General features: G+C 44.3%; 1 protein-coding gene across 1 annotated transcript in view; it reads right to left on the bottom strand.

Moving 5' to 3' along the window:
• TG (thyroglobulin) overlaps positions 1 to 23,550 on the bottom strand; it is a 273,399-nt gene that overhangs the window by 200,463 nt on the left and 49,386 nt on the right. The window contains exons 21-25 of the mRNA XM_008001584.3: positions 19,339 to 19,488; positions 15,365 to 15,535; positions 9,697 to 9,813; positions 4,984 to 5,099; positions 1,821 to 1,929 (exon numbers count right to left, since the gene is read on the bottom strand). Coding sequence (XP_007999775.3) covers positions 1,821 to 1,929; positions 4,984 to 5,099; positions 9,697 to 9,813; positions 15,365 to 15,535; positions 19,339 to 19,488 — 663 coding nt within the window. The remainder of the gene's footprint in view (positions 1 to 1,820; positions 1,930 to 4,983; positions 5,100 to 9,696; positions 9,814 to 15,364; positions 15,536 to 19,338; positions 19,489 to 23,550) is intronic.

Below are 23,550 nucleotides of genomic sequence, written 5' to 3'. Positions count from 1 at the left end.
AAAACAAACACTTAAACAGAAATACAATACAATTGTATTTTTTCAGATGTCGTAAAAGGGCAAGCTATTGCTTTAAGGGACATTTTGGGTAGGGGTTACTATTCTATTTTGATTTTTATTTTTAGAAAATAATCCCTATGTTTTGTTTTTTAAAAAGAAAAACAGGATATTAAAAATAATTGGAATGAAGATTGCGGCAGAAATCCTAGTGACCCTGGTCACTAGATTACAGAGATCCGAGTGACTCTGGTCACTAGATTAGAGAAATCCTAGTTACCCTGGTCACTAGCTTAGAGAGATCCGAGTGACCCTGGTTACTAGATTAGAGAGAGCCGAGCTCTGCCAGACTCCAATCTCCCAGGCAAACTCTTTGTGAAGTGGGGACGAAAGCATTAGGTGAAAGAAGGACCAGAGGGAAAAATACACAAACACTTGTCCCTGCTGTGGGCTCACAATTGCTACCGAGGTCAGGGCAGCTTTGGGCCTGGGCTGTGGCATTGTCTCTACTTGCTGCTTTTCCTGGCACAAGTCTGAAGCTGCTGGAATCCCCAAGCCACTTGCTCTGAGTTACGAACCTCAGAGAGTGACACCTGTACTCCCCTTCACCCAACCCCCAAGTCCCAGGTCGAGCCCCCTTTGGCTGTCATCTGGTGCACAGCCACGGCCTCGGGCCCTCAGGAAACTTTTTAGCAGGAACAAAGATGATTACAGAAATGTTCTACACTCGCTGAGCTTTCCCCATGAGCCTGGCCCTGTCCTAACAGCTTCACACTTGTCAGCTCATTCCAATCTGCTGGTGACCTTTGTCCACCATGACTCCTGTTTCACTAAGGAGGAAACTGAAGCTGAGAATGTCAAGGAACAGGCCCAAGACCATGCAGCTCATAGGTGTCAGAGCAGGGGTTCCGCACAGGCAGGAGGGCCCCACCGTCCTCCCTCACTCTGCAGCCCTTAACAGCTATGACGGAGCCACAGGGCACAGGGCAGAGCCTGGCCGTGGCCCAGAGGACAAGGCCCAGAGCATGCCTTGCTGGAATGTTTCCTCTCCACTCGCTGGAGAGGAGGCAGGAGGTGGGCAGGGTGGGGCAGAACAGCAAGCACAGACCCCGGGATTCCAGGAAAAGAGCTCCTGCCTCTCCCATGTGCTAGCAGCGGCCTAGAGCACTTCCTCGTGTGTATATGGGGAATGGGATCCCCTTTGTGTCTTTCTCCAAGAGTTTCCATGAGTGTGAAATGAAAAGATGAATGAGAAAGGAAACTGTAAACTATACGGTACTACACAGCTTGCTACTCAAAGTGTGGTCCCCGGACCAGCAGCACCGGCACTCTGGCTAGATCTCGGCCCGACGCCAATGATTTACTGACTCAGGGTCTGCACCTGACAGGGTCTGAGTTCGCTGGGAGGAAAACCTCCTGGGAGGGTAGAGATTAAAGTGAGGAGAAGGAGAAGCTCTCCAATCTGAACTCAGCGGGTTCTGCCATGATCCTTCACTTCGTAGCTATGTGTCTACTCTGCAACTTAGCTCTGCCTGCAGAATGAGGCTCTCAATCCCTGCTAGATTGCAATGGGATCAAATCTGATGGCACAAAGGAGAATAATGTGGAAATCCCTTTGCAGTCACAGGGGAGATCAGTGCCTGCTTGAGGAGAGTGCTGTGCTGAATCTGCCAAAGAACGGAGCTCAGAGAAGCCAGGCTATGGGTGTGGAGAGGGGAGTGGAACAGTCTGGCTCTTCTCAACATGCACCTGCTGGAAACCAGCTCCAAACATGATCGTGTGAAGCTACTGTAGCCCTGAGCCAACAAGCCCAACCAACCTACCCTTTTTCAAATACACAGCTGGAGAATCTTGACCACGGCTCCTCACTTTGACCTGGCAGCGAAGACTTCCAAAGCTGGTGGCCTTTGAGTTCCCCAGTGCATCTTGTTTCTGGAGATGGAAAGATGCTGCATTATTATCCTGAGATGTTTAATAATTCAATCCAACAAACATTCATCCAACCCTAACCATAGCTAGGCACCGTGGCTACAAAGGTAAGTTAGTTTCTCCTGGTCTATTGGAGGAGACAGACATATAAGCAGTAACTTGCAGCCCAGAGTGTTAGCTGCAAAGATACTCATAATTAGAGAAGAGGCAATTAGAGAGGAAGGAGCAATTGATTCTATGGAGAAAGAGAAGCTAGAAAAGTTTCCCATAAAAAGTAAATCTGAGTGAGGTTCTGAGATATGAATAAGAGTTTGCCAGGCCAGGCACGCTGGCTCACCCCTGTAATACCAACACTTTGGGAGGCCAAGGTGGGTGGATCATTTGAGGTCAGGAGTTCGAGACCAGCCTGACCAACATGTTGAAACCCCATCTCTACTAAATTAAAAAAAAAAAAAAAATTACCCAGGAGTGGTGGCATCTGCCTGTAATCCTAGCTACTCAGGAGGCTGAGGCGGGAGAATTGCCTGAACCCAGGAGGCAGAGGTTGCAGTGAGCCGAGATTGCACCATTGCATTCTAGTCTGGGCAACAGAGTGAAACTCTGTCTCAAAAAAAAAAAAAAAAAAAAAAAAAGGTTTGCCAAATGGAAACAAGACAGGGTTGATTTTAAGCAGAGGAAACAGCAGACACAGAGACCCAGAATTTCATGAGTGTTTTCAGAACTAGGTTCAATAATTCAGTCATTTTTGGACTGTCAGTTACGAGGGGAGAGTGATGGGAGAGGAGAGAGAGGCAGGAGCTGGCTATGAAAGACCTTATAGACACTTAGTTTCTATCCAGGGAGTATGTAGAGGAAGGTTCTTAAGCTTGGAGATGGTGAAGTCAGACTTTCAGAGATCTTGTCATTCCCAGCCCTCTCTGATCCCTCTTTCTGACTTATTTCCAGCAGTCTTGCTATGTGGATGAGGTAGGATAAATTGGTGTGTTTTGTTCCCAGTATTTTGCCTTCCCCCTCAAGGTTGCCACATTTTGAGTTTTCTGTGGGAATTTTTGGAGGACAGGGACTATAGCAAGGCTATTTGAAGGCAACAACTCTTCTTGCTTTGCAGAAAGCCTGAACTCACTGAAGAGGCAATGGCCTGGGGAGAGGAGGAAGAGCCTTGGAGAGCAAAAAGAAAGAAGAGATTCCCGCAGACCTGTGAAGAGCTTGAGATGAGGTCCTGTGTAGCAAGAGACCTTGCCCTTCTGTGGCCATGCCAGGTGGGGCAGGGGACGAAAAGATGCCAGATGGACCTGAGGGGGCTAAACCCAACGTGCTGTGGCTCCAGCACTGGTAGAGCCCTCTCCACACCCCAAGCCTGGCCCAGAAGCAGAGGAGCTGGGAGGACTTTGGGCCCTGGCATTGGGAAGTGTGGCCAATCACTGAAGACAAAGCACCAAGGCTCTCCCATTGCCACCCCACCCCAACACCTTAGGACCAAGAGCCCACAGCCCTGGAAAGAAGCCTTAATAATGCTTGAGATGGAATTTTCTGCAGACTTGATGGGGGATGATAATATTAACAGCAACAATGATCATACAACAATGGTCAGTGAGCCTTCACTTTGTGACCAAACTCTTCTGTGAACCTTTTCATGTAGGACCTTATTCAATCCTCAAAACAATCCAGTGATGTGGGCGCCATTATTATCCCTATAACATTTGGGGAATCTGAGGCTCCAAAGCACTAAACAGCAACAAGCAAGTAGCAGGACTGGAGGATTTGAACCCAAGACCTTTCCCTTCCTCTTCCCTGTATCTTGTAGCTACAGAACCTAGCTCAGGAGCCCTAAAATTGAGGGGTCCACCCTTTATACCCTTCTGCAATGTCACTTATGAAGACACTCTCACATGCAAGCACATGGATACAGGGACATGAAATGCACCAGCACTGGTGATGTTGCAAAACTGCTATACATCTTCACGTCCTCCACTGAGGGAATGCGAAGTAAATTATATACATCCATGAAATTGATTCATATACTCCAATGAGACAGGTAAGGTTAATTTTCAAGATTCTATATAAAGACGAATATCATGAGAAAATCAAAGTAGAAAAGAATATATATTATAAAATAATAGCATGCAAACAAATAAAAATACCATTATAAATACATAGAAATTTTCTGGAAGAATTCATAAGAAACCAGAGAGTAAAAAGGAGATCTGCACATGTTTATGAATTAGGAAATTAGGAGACAGGAGATTCCTGCTTTTCACTGGAGGAGGACAGGGACTAATTATCCTAATTTGATAGTACCACATGAAACTGACAGTACTCTACAAGCTTTGACTCACAGAATAGCAATGTTATGTGGTTCTAATATTTAGCCTTTTTCCTTTTTAAACCAAAATTATGGGTTTCTTTGTTTGTTTTGTGATGGAGTCTTCGCTCTGCGGCCCAAGCTGGAGTGCAGTGGCGTGATCTCAATTCGCTATAACCTCCACCTCTCGGGTTCAAGAGATTTTCCTGCCTCAGCCTCCCCAGTAGCTGGGATTATAGGTGTCCACCACCACACGCAGCTAACTATTTTCTGTTTTTAGTAGAGACAGGGTTTCTCCATGTTGGCCAGGCTGGTCTCAAACTCCTGACCTTAAGTGATCCACCCACCTCGGCCTCCCAAAGTGCTGGGATTACAGACGTGAGCCACCGTGCCTGGGCAACCACAATTATGTTTTATTTCTACAATGGGAAGGCATGCTGGGGTCTGGACCTCAAGGGGCAGTGGTGTTTAGGGTCCCCTCACATCTGGTCCACGCTGCCTGATGGGGCAGGCGGTTCTCTCCTGACTGACTCGTCAGGAATCCACATGACTCAGGCAGACACCCCTTATTCCACCTTCGTCTTGGTTCTGTCTTGCCTATCGCAGCTTCAACTTGCCAAAGTCCCACTGCTTTGAAGAAATGGAGGTAACAGAGGATCAGCTCTCGACAACCTCTTTCCATCACCTGGCCTGCCTGCTACCCATTCCTCAGAGCACGTCTGACCTAGAGTGAATGACGAGCAGAACCACCTCACCTGGTCAGAAGTCATGCAGGCAACATTGTCACTTGTCCAAGCATAAAAATCACAGGAAATCTCTGGCTCTGTCATGGAAACGGTGAGGAAGCTGCAGGCCTCGTCCTCTGCACAATCTGAAAGCACCATAGGACAGTCACTCACCTGGCTGTCCTGGGGGATGCTGAGGACAGACCAGACACATCCCCCTGCCCCTGCCCCACATGCCCAAACACATACACACACACACACACACACAGACACGCGGACACACAAATACACACACTCCCTCCAAATATACACAAATATACACACACACATGCACACACACCTCCCAACACACAAACACACACAAATATACACCCAAATATACACACAAAAGCCCCCCCACACAAGCACACACAAAAATACATAAATACACATTCAAATACACACAAGCACACACACACCCACACAGCTCCAAACACACATACAAATATACACCCAAATAAACACATACTTCCAAATAAACACCCAAACACACACAAATACACACACAAGCATATACACACTCAAATACATACACATACACCCAAATACACACACAAATACACTCAAACACATGCACACAAATACACACAAATATGCATTCGAATGCACACACCTCCAAATACACACACACAGACAGAAATATACACCCAAATACACCCCCCAAATATACCCCCACAAGCACATATATAAACACACATTTATTAAGTACATACCATGAACCTCATGCAGTGTTAAGTGTTTTCTGTGTATTGAATCAACGATCCCCCATCTTACCGTCAAGGAACTGAAGCACAGCTTCATTGAGGTACTTACTCACCAAGGTCACAAAACTACTAAATGGCAGAGCTAGGATTTCAATCTAAGTAGCCAGACTTCAGAGCTTGTACAGTTACTAAGCTGTATCTGCCAAAATTAAACCTTTTTTACATTTTAATTGCTTCTACTCTATGAGGAGTCAAGCCTAGGTATCCACTGAGATCACAACTTTGTTCAAGGCTATGTCCCATTTCCACGAGGAGCAGACAGCAGCCCTGCAGGGGACTGAATGCTAGAATAGAATCCCCACTTCCTACAGTGAGTGCCCTCTCAGGATGACAGGAGGCCACGCGCTTAATGTGGACAGGGACCACGGCTGCTTTTTGTGTACACTGTACGATAGGCATGAAGCATTCAACTGTGTAATATTCATGAATAATGATGGCAATTTATGATTTATCAGGGATAGGAGGGTTTGGTAGAAAATGTAAATCAAGGAGAAAAAGTGTATGCTTACATATTTATCATTACAAATCACTTTCACATATATTATTAATACTGATTTTTGCATTAGGTGAGAGGTAAATTTAGGGATGGGGACACCAAGACTAAGAATTAGCACAGTCTGTGGCTGCTGGGGGTAATGCAGTAACTTGAATACCTTTGCAATCCAATTCCTGAGCTCTCCCCAGTGTGTCTGCCCAGCTGAAGGGCAAGGGAAAACCACTGGTATCTGGGATGGAGACGTCTTCCCTTTCTCTAACAGGACATCTCACAAACTGCAGCTCTATTGAGATGACATCTTGGGTGCAAAGGTGGTCTTCTGGGGGTTTTCATCATCTCTTGATTTTCATCTCGCATTGTATGGCTGTAATGTCTTCATGAACTAGGCACTGAGAGGTGGATGATGTCATTTTACCCACAAACTGCCTGGCTTATTCAGAAACCCCCCCAAAATAATTCTTTTTTAAAATTTTTTTTGAGACAGGGTCTGGCTCTGTTGCCCAGGCTGGAGTGCATTAACTCGATCTTGGCTCACTGCAACCTCTGCCTCCTGGACTCAAGCCATCTTCCCACCTCAGCCTCTTAAGTAGCTGGGATTACAGGCATGTACCACCACGCCTGGCTAATTTTTGTATTATTAGTACTATTAGTAGTAGTAGTAGTAGTAGTAGTAGTAGTAGTAGTAGTAGTAGCAGTATTTTTTTTTTTGTAGAGACGCAGTTTCACCATGTTGCCCAGGATGGTCTCCATCCACCTGCCTTGGCTTCCCAAAGTGCTGGCATTACAAGCATGAGCTACCGTGCCCAGCTCCAAAGAAAATAATTCTTACTGGTCCACTGGCTCATAGCTCTAAAGTTCTACTGTCCCCTTAACCGAACTAACTTAATCTTCACGGCAAGCAGATCCCTACTTCGGGCTCAGGGACAAATTCATTCAAGAAAACAATTAAAGTTCTGGGTCAGTGTTAGAAGGATGAGCACCCTAGAGTCTGTCTGGTTGGTTAAGTGTTGAACTAGAACCAGGGTTCCTACCATGGCCCCAATCATAGCTGCCCCTCACGTCCCCAAAAATCCACATTTCCCCTCTATTCCCCATCATGCTGTTTAGTTCTCTAGATGACTTAGTTTTCTTACCAGTTTTCTTACCTTTCCCCACCAAAAATGATATCCACCCCTTCACTGACTCAGTGGCTTTATTTTCCTACCCTTTAAATGGCCCTTTGACCTACCGTAAAACCACCTTGATTTTTCGTTACAGGTTGAATTATGTTTCACACTCAAAATTTGTATCATGTAGTCTTACCCCCAGCACCACAGAATGTGACTGCATTTGGAGTTAGGGTCTTGCAAGAGGTAATTAAGTGCATAATGAGAACATTAGGGTGGGCCCTAAGCCAATAAGACTGGTGTCCTTACGAGAAATAAAGATTAGGATACAGACACATACATAGGGAAGACCAAGTGAAGTCACAAGGAGAAGTGAGTCACCTATAAGCCCAGGAGAGGGGCCTCAGAAGAAACCAACTCTGCCAACACCTTGATCCTGCACTTCCAGCCTCCAGAATTATGAGAAAATTCATTTTGTTGTTTAAGTCCCCCAGTCTAGGGTATTTTGTCCCAGCAGCCCGAGAAAACTAACACAGTGCTGCATGCCTGGACCTCTACTCAACCTGCAAATACTGCTTGTCTCAGATTGCTCTGCTCTCGTTTGTCTGACAGGATGGCATCTTGCTGGATCTCCTTGATGCGGCTCTCTTTTTCAAACTGTTGTCTGTTTCCTCTCAGCATATTTTAGACACTGAACTCAGTGGCCCAGTTGGCTAAACCATCTCTGGATATGAACAGACGGACGTGTTTTCCCTGCTTGCCTCACTCCCTAAGATTCTGCATCCTCTTTTGCTTCCCATTCCTATCCCACCTATCCCACCAGTTTGCCCTTTTTTTTTTTTTTTTTTTCTTTTTATGGAGTTTCACTCTTGTTGCCCAGGCTGGAGTGCAGTGGCGCGATCTTGGCTCACTGCAACTTCTGCCTCCCAGGTTCAAGCAATTCTCCTGCCTCAGCCTCCCGAGTGGCTGGGATTACAGGCACCCACCACCACACCTGGCTAATTTTTTGTATTTTTAGTAGAGATGGGGTTTCACCATGTTGGCCAGGCTGGTCACAAACTCCTGACCTCAGCTGATCCACCCGCCTCAGCCTCCAAAGTGCTGGGATTACAGGTGTGAGCTGCCACGCCCTGCCTGCCCTTCTAACTTAAGCTGTGTCACAGTGTGTGCACAGATGAGCAGGTATATGACAGTCCTTGTTGAGACAAATAACTGCCAAAGCTGTCCCTCAAGTCTACTGTCCTCGTGCTGGTTCCTCACATCTATTCATTTGACCACTTGGTTCTGTCCCTCCATTCCTGTCAATATCTCTCATTCTACAAACATTTTCTTCAGCTTCTACTTCATGCCTTGCACTGTGTTTGTGAAACAAACTATAGTGTGCTCACCATAACCAAAGCTGATATCCAAAACAGATTCACACTCAGAGTGTTAATTATTTAACAATTACATCACATGGGGGTACTGAGGGAGGCATAATGCAGTAGTTAAAAGGGCCACAACAGACACTGGGGACTACTGGGGGGAATACAGGGAGGAGGGCAGGGTTGTAAAACTAACCACTGCGACTATGCTCACTACCTGGGTGATGGACTCAATCATACCCCAAACCTCAGCAGCATACCACACACCCATATAACAAACCTGCACGTGTACCCCCTAAATCTAAAATCAAAGATGAGATTATTTTTTAATATTTTTTATTTCAATAGCTTTTAGGATACAAGTGGCTTTGAGTTACATGGATGAACTGTATAGTGGAGAAGTCTGAGATTTTAGTGCACCCCAAAGATAAAATCATTTAAAACAGAAAAGACGTAGGCTTTGACGTTGTTACTTTGGGTTTGAATTTAAGCCCTGACCCTTGCTGGCTTTGTGTCATTGAGCAAGTCACTTACACTCTCAAAGCTTTATTTTTCTCTTCTGTAACTCAGGATAGCAATGGCTACTTTATGGGTGGCTTTGGGATTGTGAGCTAATCCTCATAAACACACATGCTCAATAAATGGCAGCCTTTATTGCCACCTCTCTGGCCCCACTGTTAAAATAGGGAGATATATATCCTGACCTGGACGTGTAGATCCATGCCAAACTAATTTTGTTCATTTCCACCCTTAACACGTGCCATGTGGATAGCATACAGTAGGTACACTGTCAACTCTGCAATTAAGTTATGAATTGAATATACAATCTGGAAATCAATTCATTTATAGTGTTTTTAATAAAGTATGTTTTTAAATTATCATTTTAATAGTTTGATCTGGTTTGTCTCGACAACTCTCAGCAGAGCTTATTTCCACACCTTCTTCTGAGTGCACATCTCCCCACCACTCCTCACCTGTCAAGCACTGCATCACAGGGAACTCAGAATCAGGAACTTTGGATCTGACAGCCACAGGAGCATTGGTATCGAAGATCACCTTTGATTCTGGAGCCTTCTCAAACTTCTGCATCACTGTAAATAAAGCAGATTTAGTAAATCTGACTCGGAAAGGTGTAGGGCATCTGCAGAGAAGCCATAAAGACTATTAGGTCAGGAAGTCACTACCCATTCGTGGCTTTTGGTAACACAAATGTGCCAGGAAAAGCAATTCCTTTGTAAGGTAGCTCCAACATACTGCCGCATAGCTAATACTTAGAGCTACAACTTACCAGCTCTCCCTGCTTCTACTTCATTGTCATGAAGTGAGGTGGAAACTTAATGTTAGTCCTTACAACTCTTTTCTCCTCATTAACATTGATAATATAAACTTACATTTCTCTGTCCCTATCCTTCAGTGCTAATTATATCATATAATTATTTTACTGGCACTTTCTTTCTGTAAAACAACTTGAATTCTTTCTGAAATGAGGTAAGTTATTTTTTAAAAGACATGTGCATATGTATTTAGGTAAATCTGAAGACATGTCATGTGGCTCAGGCATTTTTAAGATTGTTTAAGTGATTTATTAGCATCTGTTTTCCTAGTTACCATCAATATACTTGAGTTCCATTTGATAGGAATAACATAGTCACAGCTCATAAAACTAGACAAGTGAGCAGGAAGAAATACAATTTCTCGGGGCGATGAGAGTTGGAACTCATTCTTCACCAAGCAAAAAAGAAAGCAAAAAAGAAAGGTAACTCTCAAGGAATGAGATTCATCTTCCAAGCCACAAATTTCCGAAAGCGTCAATATCTTGCAGTCTTACAGGTAACTGTCAAAAGGAAAGACTTATGTACAACTCAAAGGCACATGAGTATCAGTTTTTTTGCAAACATAATTATCAACTTACATACAAACACTAATTAGGTACATCCATTGCTTTATTTAAAAAGACTCATATCTATATAGTCATCAAAAAGACTTATATCTAGATTGGTTTTCACCAAGTCAATAAATTCAAAGCCATCCAAAGTGTTCTTTTCTCAGCTTTCATAATAAGTGCAGAAAAAATGTTTATTCCTTTTGGGATTGGGTTGAGAGAAGTGAGCATTAATATAAAAGAAATGACATGCTCGGCCAGGCACAGTGGCTCAGGCCTGTGATCCCAGCCTGCTCTTAAGTCTTCAAAAGTGTTGATAAAGAAAAGAATTCTGATTTTACAAACTGGCCCATATGTGTTAATTGCTGAAGTTGCCAATTTCATGTGCTCTACCCACACTCAGCCCTTCCTCTCTCATCTCTTTTTTTATTTTTATACTCCTTAGTAGCTCATTTGTAGAGACGGCAAGCTCCAGTCCAGCAAATGCCATGTTATATTCATCACAGTGTCCCTAAGTCTTGATTGGGACAGACCAGATGCTCAAAATATTCTAGGAGACTAAATAAAATTTGAAAGGTCTTTCAGTTTCTAATTAAATTCTGCCAAAAATATAGTACATTTAGCACTTCAGTTAGAGAATCTGCTGGTTTTCAGAAAAGGGACACCTTGGTGATAGAGATCTTCACATTTCAGCATTCTGTGAAGAAGCTCATGGCCGAGCAGAACAGAAACAATCCATGAACCAATTTGCCAATGAATTATGCCAATGGAGTCAGTTTGCAGATTTATACATTCTGTTAGTATAATTTCCCATTTATCCAATTTATACTTAAAGGCTACTTACAAATGTCTTAAGGAAAGCATAAGAGGTTAACATTAAAGCAGAATATATATTAATATTTCCTCATATTTTTTGCATAGTTTATTGTGGCTACTTAGGTTCCCGTCTCCCTCCAGGGCAAAGACAATATTCTGATAATATTTGAACCCTCACTAGCCAGGATAGTAACAAAGAGACTACTTTCCTGTATATTGAATGGATAGAGGGAGGCAGGGATGGAGAATATGAGGGAAGGAGGGATAGGCAAATGAATGACTAACAACATCATCACAACACCAGGAAACCAGGAGATAACACTATGATGGCACAGTTCCAACGTCATGCATATACCTGGGTTCAGGCACTTGACGTGGTATATGAAATCTTCAGCATAGGTCGACAAAGATCAGAATTAGGAAAATGAACCTAAAGTTAAAGCAAGATGAACTGGAAATATTTCCAGTGAGCAAGGTGGAAATATTTCTACTAACTCTGCAAGTAAACAAATGAAACAGAAGATCAAAGGGAGCGCCAGGAAGCTGCAGCAGGAGAGATTTCAGAGAGAGAGGCAGCAGGCAGTTAGGGAGAGGCACCAACTTGGGAGTGAGCCCTCAGCTCAAGTTCTGATGCCACCACCAACTCTGTGTCCTTGGACACCTTGCAACCTCTGAGAGTTTCAGTTTCCTGGCTGTGAGGACTAAATAACATAGCATGGAATGGTATATGGTATATGGTATACAGTAATCACTTGGTAAGTACTAAGCCCCTCTGCCCCCTGCAGAACACCTTGCCTAAGTCTCAGAGCTTGTAAAATTGACCACAGGAATTGAGGTGGTAGAAGAATCTCCTTCCCTGAAGACCTTAGGAAATTGTTTCAAAGAATCCCAGACAACTAGAGCAACTTGTTCATTCTGTCAAAGAGTACCTATGGCCCTGGAATAGAACAAGAAATAAGACACAATTCTAGCACCAAAGGAACATACCGTCTAATGAGGTGAGAGCCCAGAGGGGAGGCTGGGATACTGCAAATGGTGCTTTACCCCAAGAGCAATGAAGAACCACTGAAGAGTTTTAAGGGGCATTGCATAAGCAGAATCTCCTTTTAAATAACAGCACTAGAAGCATCATAGAATAACTGTTGGACTGAAGCAAGAAGATGAGTTAGGCAGGTATGGCAGTAGCATGCAGGTAACAGCAGAGGCCTGAACAAAGGAAGTGGCAAGAGGACTGAGGGAGGAGCAAATTCCTCTCAGGTAGGTACCTGCTTGGGGAGGTATAAGTCCCTTGCTTAAGACCTAGCCTCAAGGACAAAAGCCTTAAAATTTTTACTCCCAAAGAGAAAGTTCTTCTCAAAGGCAATTCTGAGAAAGGACGTGTTGACATCCCAGTGAGAGCCCAGCTTATTAACATAGAAATCCCCTGGCATATCCAGAAAGGGAAACTTAAGCTCAGAACTTTGCATAAGAAGCCAAAGATGCTGAAGTTCTATTTGGAGGCTATTCAGAAGCCAGTGCCTCAGGGAAGCATCATCAAAGTTGTCAAAGCTGAGCTGTGACTCCTGAGCAGTTCTGGTGCCACTGATTAAACCATCATTTCTGCCCTGAACAATGGGCAGAATACACCATGAAATGCCCTACAAACTGCATAAGACAATCCTCAAGGCCAAGCCATTGACAGAGATGCAAAGAGAGCTCAGAGCACTTAAGACAATAATCCCAGGACTGACGGTGATCACCAGGGCTGCAGGGCAAGTTGTTTCCTCTAAGGACACAGTCTCCTTCATTTGTGAAGCATCTGGCTAACTGATCTCTCAAAGCACTTTCCTGCAGTACTTCCCCTGTTTTTTCTGCCCAAGAAGAGGGATGTTGGGAAAACAATAAGGCTTTCATTGGATTTGTAATTTATTCAAGAATACACACACACACACACACACACACACACACACACCCTTCTTAGGACTTGCTAACTCTTCACTAGAGAAGGGAAATGATTGCTCTGAGAATTAGAAAATGAAAATTTCTCACTTGGATTTTCACTAGTATTTTATCCCATGAGCTGTACCAGCTTCCCTGGAGGACAGGCTATGCATGCATATGTGTGTGCATGTGAGGATATGTTTATTGAGGAAGCAGGCAAATCTAGGTGGAAACAGATTGGTGGAATGAAGAATACAAAGGTTTGGTAGTTTGACATACACTGATTCAAATTCTAGGTATATTCTATCCTAACTATGGAACCAAGAAAAGTGCTTAGACATTTTTGCCTCAGTTTCCTCAGCTAAAATATTGGCAATAATATCTACCTTTTAGGACTACCATGGATTCAAATTTGATAAACACATAAAATGCCTGGCACACAGTAAACTCATGTATGTTAGGCCCTCTCCTTACACAGAAATACTAAGAGACTGGCTTGCTTGGGCTTGTCAAGTGTGCAAAGGTCAGCCACAAGACCTCAAACAGTGGCAGGTGGCTCCAGGGAAAGGTGGAACAGGATCATAAAGATTGCAAAGATGTCAGGAACAAGGGACCTTGCAGACTGTTTCAGCCTCCCTCCAAGTTTAATAGACAGGGAAACAGGGCAAATACTGTTTCTGAGCCTTACTCGGAGACATTTATTATCACTGGTAGGTATCCCAATTCCTAAAGCACTCAACACCCTTACAAGGGTGGAAACTGATGTCTCCATTTTATGGATGAAGAAACTGCTGAGGGTGAGTAACTTGCCTAAGACAGCCAGTAAAGGCACCAGTGGGATTAAACTACTTCTGATCCCACAGGACATACTTTTCCCTTCTGTTCCTCTGGTTCCCATCACACTATGTATTGTAGAATATTTGATGGTTCACCTGGGACTTTCCTACCCAGTATCTCACTGAGGAACTGTACGTGGCACAAGGTAGAGCTCAGTACATATTTGTTGCCAATATAGGTTGATATTGATTCTCAGGAAATAGACTGAAAGTTACTGGGGAGACTAAGTTTCTGAGGGATTGAGCAACCTGCTCTAGATCACCCAGCGATTAAGATATGGAACAAGACCTGGCACGCACGTCTTCTACAACAGGAGTCCCCAACCCCTGGGCCATAGACCGGTACCAGTCCATGGCCTGTTAGGAACTGGGCCACGCAGCAGGAGGTGAGCATCGGGAGAGCGAGCATTACCACCTGAGCGCAGCCTCCTGTCAGATCAGAGGCAGCATTAGATTCTGAAAGGAGCGCAAACCCTATTGTGAACTGTGCATGTGAGGGATCTAGGTTGCATGCTCCTTTGAGAATCTAATGCCCAATGATCTGTCACTGTCTCCCATTACCCCCAAATGGGACCGTCTAGTTGCAGGGAAAAAATCTCAGGGCTCCCACTGATTCTACGTTATGGTGAGTTGTATAATTATTTCATTATATATTACAATGTAATCATAATAGAAATAAAATGCACAATAGATGTAATGTGTTTGAATCATCCTGCAACCATCCCCACCCTGCCACCCCTGGTCTGTGGAAAAATTGTCTTCTATGAAACTGATCCTTGATACCAAAAAGGTTTGGGACTGCTGCTCTACAACGTCCTACTGAGGAAGAAATGCTGACTAGATTAGTGAAGACAACCTGCCTAGAAGAATGGAAGCCTCCACAGATCTTTTAATATAAAAATTCATCTCTTGTGCATGTTGAAGTACTTAGAAGTAAGGGTTCCTGGTATCTGGAATTTACATAGAAAATGATTCAAAAACAGAGATAGTGAAATGTTAACAATTTTTGGATCTAGGTGATGGGTATTTGTTCATCTTATGGTTCGTCCAACTTCTACACAGATCAAAATTTTTCAAAATGAAAAGTTGGAGACAAATGCACCTCCAGCTTCTCTCCCTTTCTAAAAAGCCCTTGAGACCACTCCCCAGTCCCCAGGAACCATGACTGATTACACCTCCAGCACCTACTCAAACACTGTGAGTCCTCAAGTGGGGCCTCTGTTTCCGACCATGGCAGCCTCCGCCCCTCGCCATCCACACAGAAGGCCTTCCCACTGCCCCTGTCCCTCTGGTTGGCTCGGTACTGGCCGTTCTGGTCACACTGCAGGCCTGCTTCGTTCCTCTGACAGTCAGTGACACCTAGAACCAATAGATTGACACAGTCATCAATGATGGGCCTCTGGAATCCCCCCACTCCTAATCCCAGGCTCTGGGTCATTGACAAGGTGTCTAAGTCACACATCTAACTCAGACATTCCAGCTTAAAACTCTTCAGTGTCCCCACTGTTCTGATCAATAAGGCCCCTATAATTTGGCCACCACCCACCCTAAGTTCTGCACACACACCCCAGGCTTCACGAACCACCTGCTTCATTCCATGCCCTGAATACACCAATCGAATCTCTCTGATACCATTTGCTCCAACACAGGCTTTGCTCATCTGGGCCGTCTCCGGGCCCACAGCTCTCCCAATCTTTGTTGCGCGAACTCTCCACCATTCACCTGTTTTCATCCCAATTCTCATTGTCTCAGGAAAACCTTCCTGCTATGGTCTAAATGTATGGGTGCCACCTGCCAAAATTCACATGTGGAAACCCAGAGCCCAGTGCGACCGTATTAGCAGGTGGTGCCTTTGGGAGATGACTAGATCACGAGAGTGGAACACTCATGATTGAGATTTGTACCCTTTAAAAGAGGCCCAAGGGGGCTCATTTGTTCCTTCCGGCATGTGAGGACACAGTGAGAAGGTACCATCTGTGATACCTTTATCAGACACCAAATCTGTTGACACCTTGATCTTGGACTTTCCCGCCTCCAGAACTGTGAGAAGTAAATTTCTGCTGTTCGTAAGTCACCTAGTTTATGGTATTTTCTTACAGCAGCCCAAATGGACTAAGACATTTCTGGATGTCCCAGCTCAGTCAGGCCTATATGTTACATGCTATCGTAGGCACCCACCCCCTCCTTCACAGCAGGGCACACTGTTACAATTCTCATTTATCTGTGTGAATGAATGATTGATGGCTGTCTGCCTCCCACTCGTTAGACATTCCAGAAAGGCAGAGACCATGTATGGTTTTGCCCACCATTGTATCCAAATGCCTTGCTCAATGTCTGACCCACAAAACAAGCTTCCTCCTAAAATCAACAAATGCTAGTCAGATCCATGGATGAATACCTCTATATCCATGTTCAAGCTGTTTCTTCTTCCTAGAAGGCCTTTCCCCACCGGGCCCCCTAGCTAATCTCCCCTTGTCTTTCAAGACTTCTCATAAGCTGCTGTAAGAGTAACTAACATGTACCTCCATTATACTACTCATTACATCACAAGGATATGCTTACACGTTTCTTTTCCTTGCCAGACTCTAAACTCCTTGAGGACAGGGACTTTATCATTTCTTGTTTTATTTAATATATACCTACTACACACTTGGCAGAAAGCAGGTACTCAATAATTTTTGGATGAATGATATTAAAAGAGAATACCTTCATTTGGTTCTCCAGGTCTGGCAAGTAGGTGAAAGATAATATTTTACGGCAGCCCAGAGATTTCATAACATCTGAGTTTCTATATTTCCAGACTATTGGTTATGTGATTCACCATTGACTAATAACAGCTTTTTTTTGTGGGAGGTTACAAAGGCTATTTTTAAATAGAATACTTTGCATGCTATACATGAATTAATACATCAATAAACAAACAAGTAAATGAAGAGCTGCTTCTGCTGAAGAGTTATCAGCAGAACCTCAAACATGGTCCAGTGAACTAGCCAAGTTACAAAACGTAGGAGAAAAGTATGAGTAAGATCAATAATAGAGACCTGAACTATATAGAGGAGTTGGGATTCTAAAAGCTAACCTAACACCAAAAGGAAATCAAAGAACTATTGTAATCTCCTGGCATTATTTAAAACTTGGCAGACTCTTCTGCCCTGTGCTTCTCTTCAGTACAATTTCATTTAAGAACACAGGCCTGGTAATTCAATGCAAGTTAATGAGTCATAGAGAAGTTTCTTAGGTATGAACAGATCCTTAGCACAGACTCCAACCTTGATCCTAGAGAACCATTCACTAAAATCTATTTCACTGCTCAGGGAAGGTGTTTGGGAGAATGGCAATGATTCAACACAGCCCTCTACTACTGCAAGAAAATGCAGTCAATGCTCACCCCCAAAATGGGTGGGGAATAAATGCTTATTGTTTATGCTAAACGTTTTGATTTCACTTTGCTACGGACTGACTGTTTATGTCCTTCTCCTACCAAATTTATATATTGAAGCTCTAATCCCCAGTGTGATGGTATTTTGAGGTGAGGCTTTTGGAAAGTAATTAGGTTTAGATGAGGCCATGAGGGTGCAGCCCCCATGATGTGGTTAATGCCGTTATTAGAAAGAAGAGAAAAGGAGATTTTTCTCTCTCTTCCTCTGTGTATGTACTAAGCAAAGGCCATGTGAGAACATAAACAGGAAGAGAGCCTTCAACAAGAACCCAATCATATGGGCACCCTGACCTCAGACTTCCAGCCTGTAGAACTGTGTGAAATAAATGTGTTGTTTAGGCAACCCAGTGTAGGGTAATTTGCAATAGCAGCCTAACCTAAGACACCCTTTATTACCACTCTGTGAGTGAGGTATCATTGACTCCATCTGATACATGAGGGAGCTGACATTCAGAAGAGGAAGGTGGCTTGGCCTAGGTCACAGTGCCAGTGGTGATCCAACCTGGTCTGGCTGGTGCAAGCCTCAACCTGCATCCTCTATTCCCTGACATTTCTGTCATATCCCCTCCGTAAACAAGGCTCAGCACACTACATTAATCTTCTTTTAAGAAAGTGCTTCTCGGGTATTTTGATAGCACTTCAAGTCATCCCAAACTACAAGTACTCAAGTCACTGTGCACAAACTGAGGGTGATGCCCAGATGTCAAGGACACTCTATTTTCCCAGTGAAGAGTTTATTCTCCAGGAAGAATGCCTGACTCCCAGCCCATAAAATTCCTTTTACTTTTATTTTATTGGAATTACTGTTCTATTACCACTGCTTTCCTGACCAAGAAACTGCCCTGAGCAAACAAAGTATCTTGATCTTTTCTGATGACTTGTTTAAAAATTCTAGAAATCATTTAGATTGTAAGCACAACAGTTTCCCTCACATTGACACAGTTTCAGACTAACAAGAAGAGATGCAAGTTATGGGTCTTTGCTAGGGAAAAAAAAAAAAAAAAAAAACCCAACAATACCCAGGGGACTATTAAGTAAATAGGTCAAGTGAAATCACGTGACATATGGGAAGGCCACACGTACATACAGTCCTGGCAAATTCATGCAACAGAAAAGGAAGATGAGCTACATAGCAGTAATGACTATAGGTGGAAAATATCTTCCATTTTTCAATCTGATAAGGTTGACTTACAAAAATCAGAAGTTTCAGAATCAGATAAAACCAAGATCAAAGACCAGTTACATCATCCATTAGCTGAGTGACTTTGACTAAGTTTCCTTTCTTGGAGTCTTAGCTTTCTTATCTGTAAAAGTTGGGCTACTAATACTGGAAGAGGTATTGGGAGTATTGAATGAGGCAACACAGGTAAAATGCCTGGCCCAGAGCCTGGCAGTGGGTAAGTATTCAAAGACGGTGACCCCTTTGATTACTATGTTGTGTACCCAACAGTTCTCACAGCTGGGTAATTTTGCTCTCCCTGCCATTTCCACCCAAGAGACATTTGGCAATGTCTGGAGACATGTTTGACTGTCACAATTTAGGGAGGGATGCTACTGGCATCTGAGAACTACTGATGCTACTAAATATCCTACCAGGCACAGGCCAACCCTGCACAAAGAATCATCTGTCCCAAAATGTCAATAGTGCAGAGATTGGGAAATCCTGTTGTGTTCCATTTCATTGCAGGTCTTCTCTTTCAAAGAAGCACCCCACAGAACTTACAGTGAGTCTGGCTGAAAGCTCCGGCAGAAATGGTCATTCTGCCCGCAGGACATGGGACACAGGCCAAGCTCCCCGCCTGTTCTTGGTAGAATCCGACTGGACAAGGAATGCATTCCTTATCTTGGGAATAGCTTCCTTCAGGACACTTAACTAGAAAAAAACAAACAGAGAAATGATGTTAAAAATCAAGACACATGCTTCACAGTTACAATCCCGGAACACACAGGGTACAGGAAATCCTCAAACCAGTTCAAGAGCTCATTCATTGAACAAACGTCCACTGAGAACCTACTGTGTGTCAGACTCTAAGAAGCAGGGAAGCAGCTGTGAAGAAGTCAGGCGAGCTTCCTGCTGTCCAGGAAGTGACATGCGAGTAGGAGATGAGAGGGTCAGACAGGGATTTCAAATACGGGTAAAATAAAGTGGGGGGTTGTTTTACTTTGTTTCTTGGTTCAGAGTTGTGTTCTTGAGAGTTTGCCAATAACTTCCAGAAGAAGTGAGCTTTTACCCAGTAAAAGGTGGAAGCTAAAATCCCGCCCACTATTGGCAGCACTGAGTCTATCGCCCTGTTAATACATTAATACATCACTCCCATGGAAAGTCTGTATTTCATCCCCATTTCACAGTTGAGAAAGCTGAGCCTCAGACATCCATGCATGACTTCCTAGCATGCTTTTCAGCAAAGGGCAGTGGGAAATTAAAATTATAGAATATGCCAAGCGCAGTGCAGATGTTTTAATGTGTTTTTCTCACAACCCTATGAGGAAGTTATCATCTCCATATCAGACTAGAGAGAACTGAGGCTCAAGGATAAGGTTGGCCAAGCAGTGAGGTGTCAGAGGTGAGATCTGAGCTCCATTCACTCATCTCCAAACCAAAGTCTTTGTTCCTTCCACCAATCCAGCCACCTCCCTCTGGCAGAGAAGTCATTACCACTGAGTGGGACGTGCTGAGATGGAGCCAATGTTGATTTAGCAACCACTATCTCTGGTCTGCGTGTGTAGCTGGCATTTCTGAGTAAATCAGAAACTCGAGCCACATCTTGGAAACTGAACAGTGTGTTTTTTGGTCTGCCCAGAGCAATTAATATCCTCCTTCCGAGAGTGGAGTTTCATTACTTCTATGAGTCAAGTTGGTGATGATTATCTCTAGCATTTCAACCCCAGAACTGTGGCCTTTTTTCAAGTGGCCTCCAAATCCACCGCTGAAGGAAAACAAAAGCCTTTCGGCCAGCCTACATTGCCCAGCCTCCAAAAGCTGAGGTGTGGGGAACTAGCAGAAATGAGAGAGCTGGGACTTAACTTCTGCTGCAAACCCCACAGGTCCCAAACTCTTGTCTGTGCTCAGGGAATGCACGCGCTGTTTCCTCCCACCGGTTCTCTCCATCTCTTACGTCAAGTCTTTTCCACCCAAAAGAGCACGTTTCTAAGTCAGAATGAGACCACGGCTGCCTTATTGTCAACCTTCCCTCAGCAGAAGGGGCTCTCTTAAGACCATTGGGTCCACTGCCACCAATAGGTGCTGACCATCAGTTAAATCCCTTGAAATCACTGGAAAATCCTTTAGCCTATTTATTTATTTATTTATTTTAATTTTGCAATTAAAATAAATTGCAAAAACCGTAATTACTTTTGCACCAGCCTAATAAAATAAGACAGTTATACCTATTTGAGTTTGAGAGTCTCACAAAGCTTTAGGGTCAAGCCACCCCTCCTGCCAACCCTTGTCCACAAACCCCCCAATAGTGACAGTCGCATTTCTGCTGAAGAAAAACATCTGTGAAGAACCGTAAAGGTCCTTCACCCCTTCAGAAGGTGGCTCAGCCCACACCTGGTCCTTTCACTCTCCAACTTAATATTCTTCCATGGTCCCATCTCCAGCCCACTCCCCTTGCTGTGCTCCAAGGCCTCTCCTGGCCTGTCCTGTCTCTCTGGCCCCACCTCCTCTCATATTCCCCACGCACCCCATTCCCCAGCTGTATAAATTATGAGCACTGTTTCCAAAGAGTCTGCAACTTCTCGACTCCCTGCATTTATACCAATCTTTCTGGAATGTTCTTCCTCACTTTAGCACCCTCAGCACAGGTACACACACACACACACACGCACACACGTGTACAAACATGCACTACCTTCTGTCTGCTCTTGCCTGAGCAACGATTCCTCACCTTTCAAGACTTCCGCCAGCATTTCCTACCCCAGCACACCTGCCCTGACCACCCTGGCTGGGATGTAACAGGCTTCTTCACAGGATGATCCAGCTGAATACTCACTGACCTCTCCCCAACCAGGCTGTGACTGCCTTGAGAGTGGAGCTTTGTTTTTTGCCTCTCCCTGAGTGTGTAACATGGCATATAATATTTTGAAAGTTTGGATGAATGACAGGAAAGAAGAAAAAGAGGAAGGAAGGAAGGAAGGAAGGAAGGAAGGAAGGAAGGAAGGAAGGAAGGAAGGAAGGAAGGAAGGAAGGAAGGAAGAAGAGAGGGAGGGAGGGAAAGAAGGAAGGAGCGAAGGAGGGAGGGAGGAAGGGAGGGAGGGAAGGAACGAAGGGAGAAAGGAAGGCAGGCAGGCAGGCATAATTGGTTCAGGAAAAAAATCCATAGGGAACCAGCTCTATTAGAAGAAATTATAGTGAATGAGTGAAAGTTAATATCATCCAGAATAGAATATGAAAAAATATAGATAATTTATCAGTTATTCTCCTTCATAAACTAATCTGCTATGAAGGTTGCCAGCAGGTAATTTCAAGGAGAAGCCATATAGCTGGCTTGAGGCAAGAGAGTGAACAAAAGTGACTTCATCAGGGACGCAAACACGGTCTCTGCTCCCTGGCCATCGCCAATTCCCGGGAACAACGCTGCTGTGCCTACATGAGTCATGAGGGATGGACTTTCCTACCGGCCCTCTGAGTCACTGCCCTCCGAGGGGGCCATCCTATTAGCCCTCCCCCAGGATGACACAGAGAAATCTGCTTTATTGCCACAGGACAGTGCTCTGCCTTGTAACATCACAGCTGTGTTTTTGAGAGAAAAGTGCCAATAAGAATAGATACAAGAATGAGACGGTGTGATTTCACCAAGAACCTCCTTGTTGAGAAGGGAGACATGTGAGGCAGAAGACAGAACAAAGAACTTGGAGGCAGACAGAGCTGGATTTAGATCTCAGCACTGCCAATTTTCACAACAAACCATTTGCCAGGAGTTTACTAAGTGCTGTGCTCTGCATTATTTCATGCTATCTAAACAACAATAGGTATTACCCCATGCAATAGGTATTATTATCCCTATTTTTCAGAAGATGCCTAGTGAGAACAATGGACTTTCTCCAGGATCCACAATGAGAAAGTGTTGGAGTCAGGACTCGAACCCGAGTCCACCTGACTTCACAGAGCAGTTTCCTAATGCTGTGTAGCACTATAGGCCCGTCGGTTCCTCGTGCATAAGACAGAATTAATAACACCTGAGTCTCTGGACGGTAAAATGCTAGTAAGGCCACACACATATCAAAAACTCAGTAAGGGACAGGTACTAGAACTGATGCTGAAGAAAATTCAGAGCTTTTGGTACTGCTTATGAGACTTCCATTCTGGATCTTTCCAACCCTTAGGAGTAAGGGGATGGGGCTGTGTGGTGTGATTGACAAGTCCTTTGGAGTCAGTTAAAGGCTGCAGCAGCTGGAAGATGAGTGTAGGTTTATCTAGAGCAGGACTGGCAAACCACAGCCCATGAGCCAAATTCGGCTCACCTTCTGTTTTGGTAAATAAAGTTTTATTGGAACAGAGCCATACGCTTCTCCCCACAATGGCTGAGTTGAGTCACTGAGACAGAGACGGTATGGCCCCCAATGCTTGAAACATCGCCATCTGGCCCTTTATAGGAAAGGTTTGCTGAGTACTGTTCTAGTCCAAGCGTGTCCTGGGCAAGGTCTCCCATGCAGTCTCTTCCCTGTACTCCATCCTGTGACTCCCACAGGGGCCCTAGGAAGCCCCGTGCCCTGATGCCAGTTGCTGATTCCCAGGCCCTACTCTTTCCCCTTCAGGCAAAGTTGAGCTGAGCGGCCCCTCCCATCTCCTTGTTGACAGGAACTGATATTTGAGCTTCCTAGAAGGAACCTTGGGACCAGGTTTCTAGGCCAGCCCCTTTATTTTACCTGTGTGTTGTGGGGGATGGAAAGGAAGACACCCAGAGGGGTAGAACTTCCTTGAAGACACAGA

Source organism: Chlorocebus sabaeus, chromosome 8 (genome assembly GCF_047675955.1).
Source record: "Chlorocebus sabaeus isolate Y175 chromosome 8, mChlSab1.0.hap1, whole genome shotgun sequence".
NCBI classification, from domain to species: Eukaryota; Metazoa; Chordata; class Mammalia; order Primates; family Cercopithecidae; genus Chlorocebus; species Chlorocebus sabaeus.
This window is presented reverse-complemented; position numbering and strand designations above follow the sequence as displayed.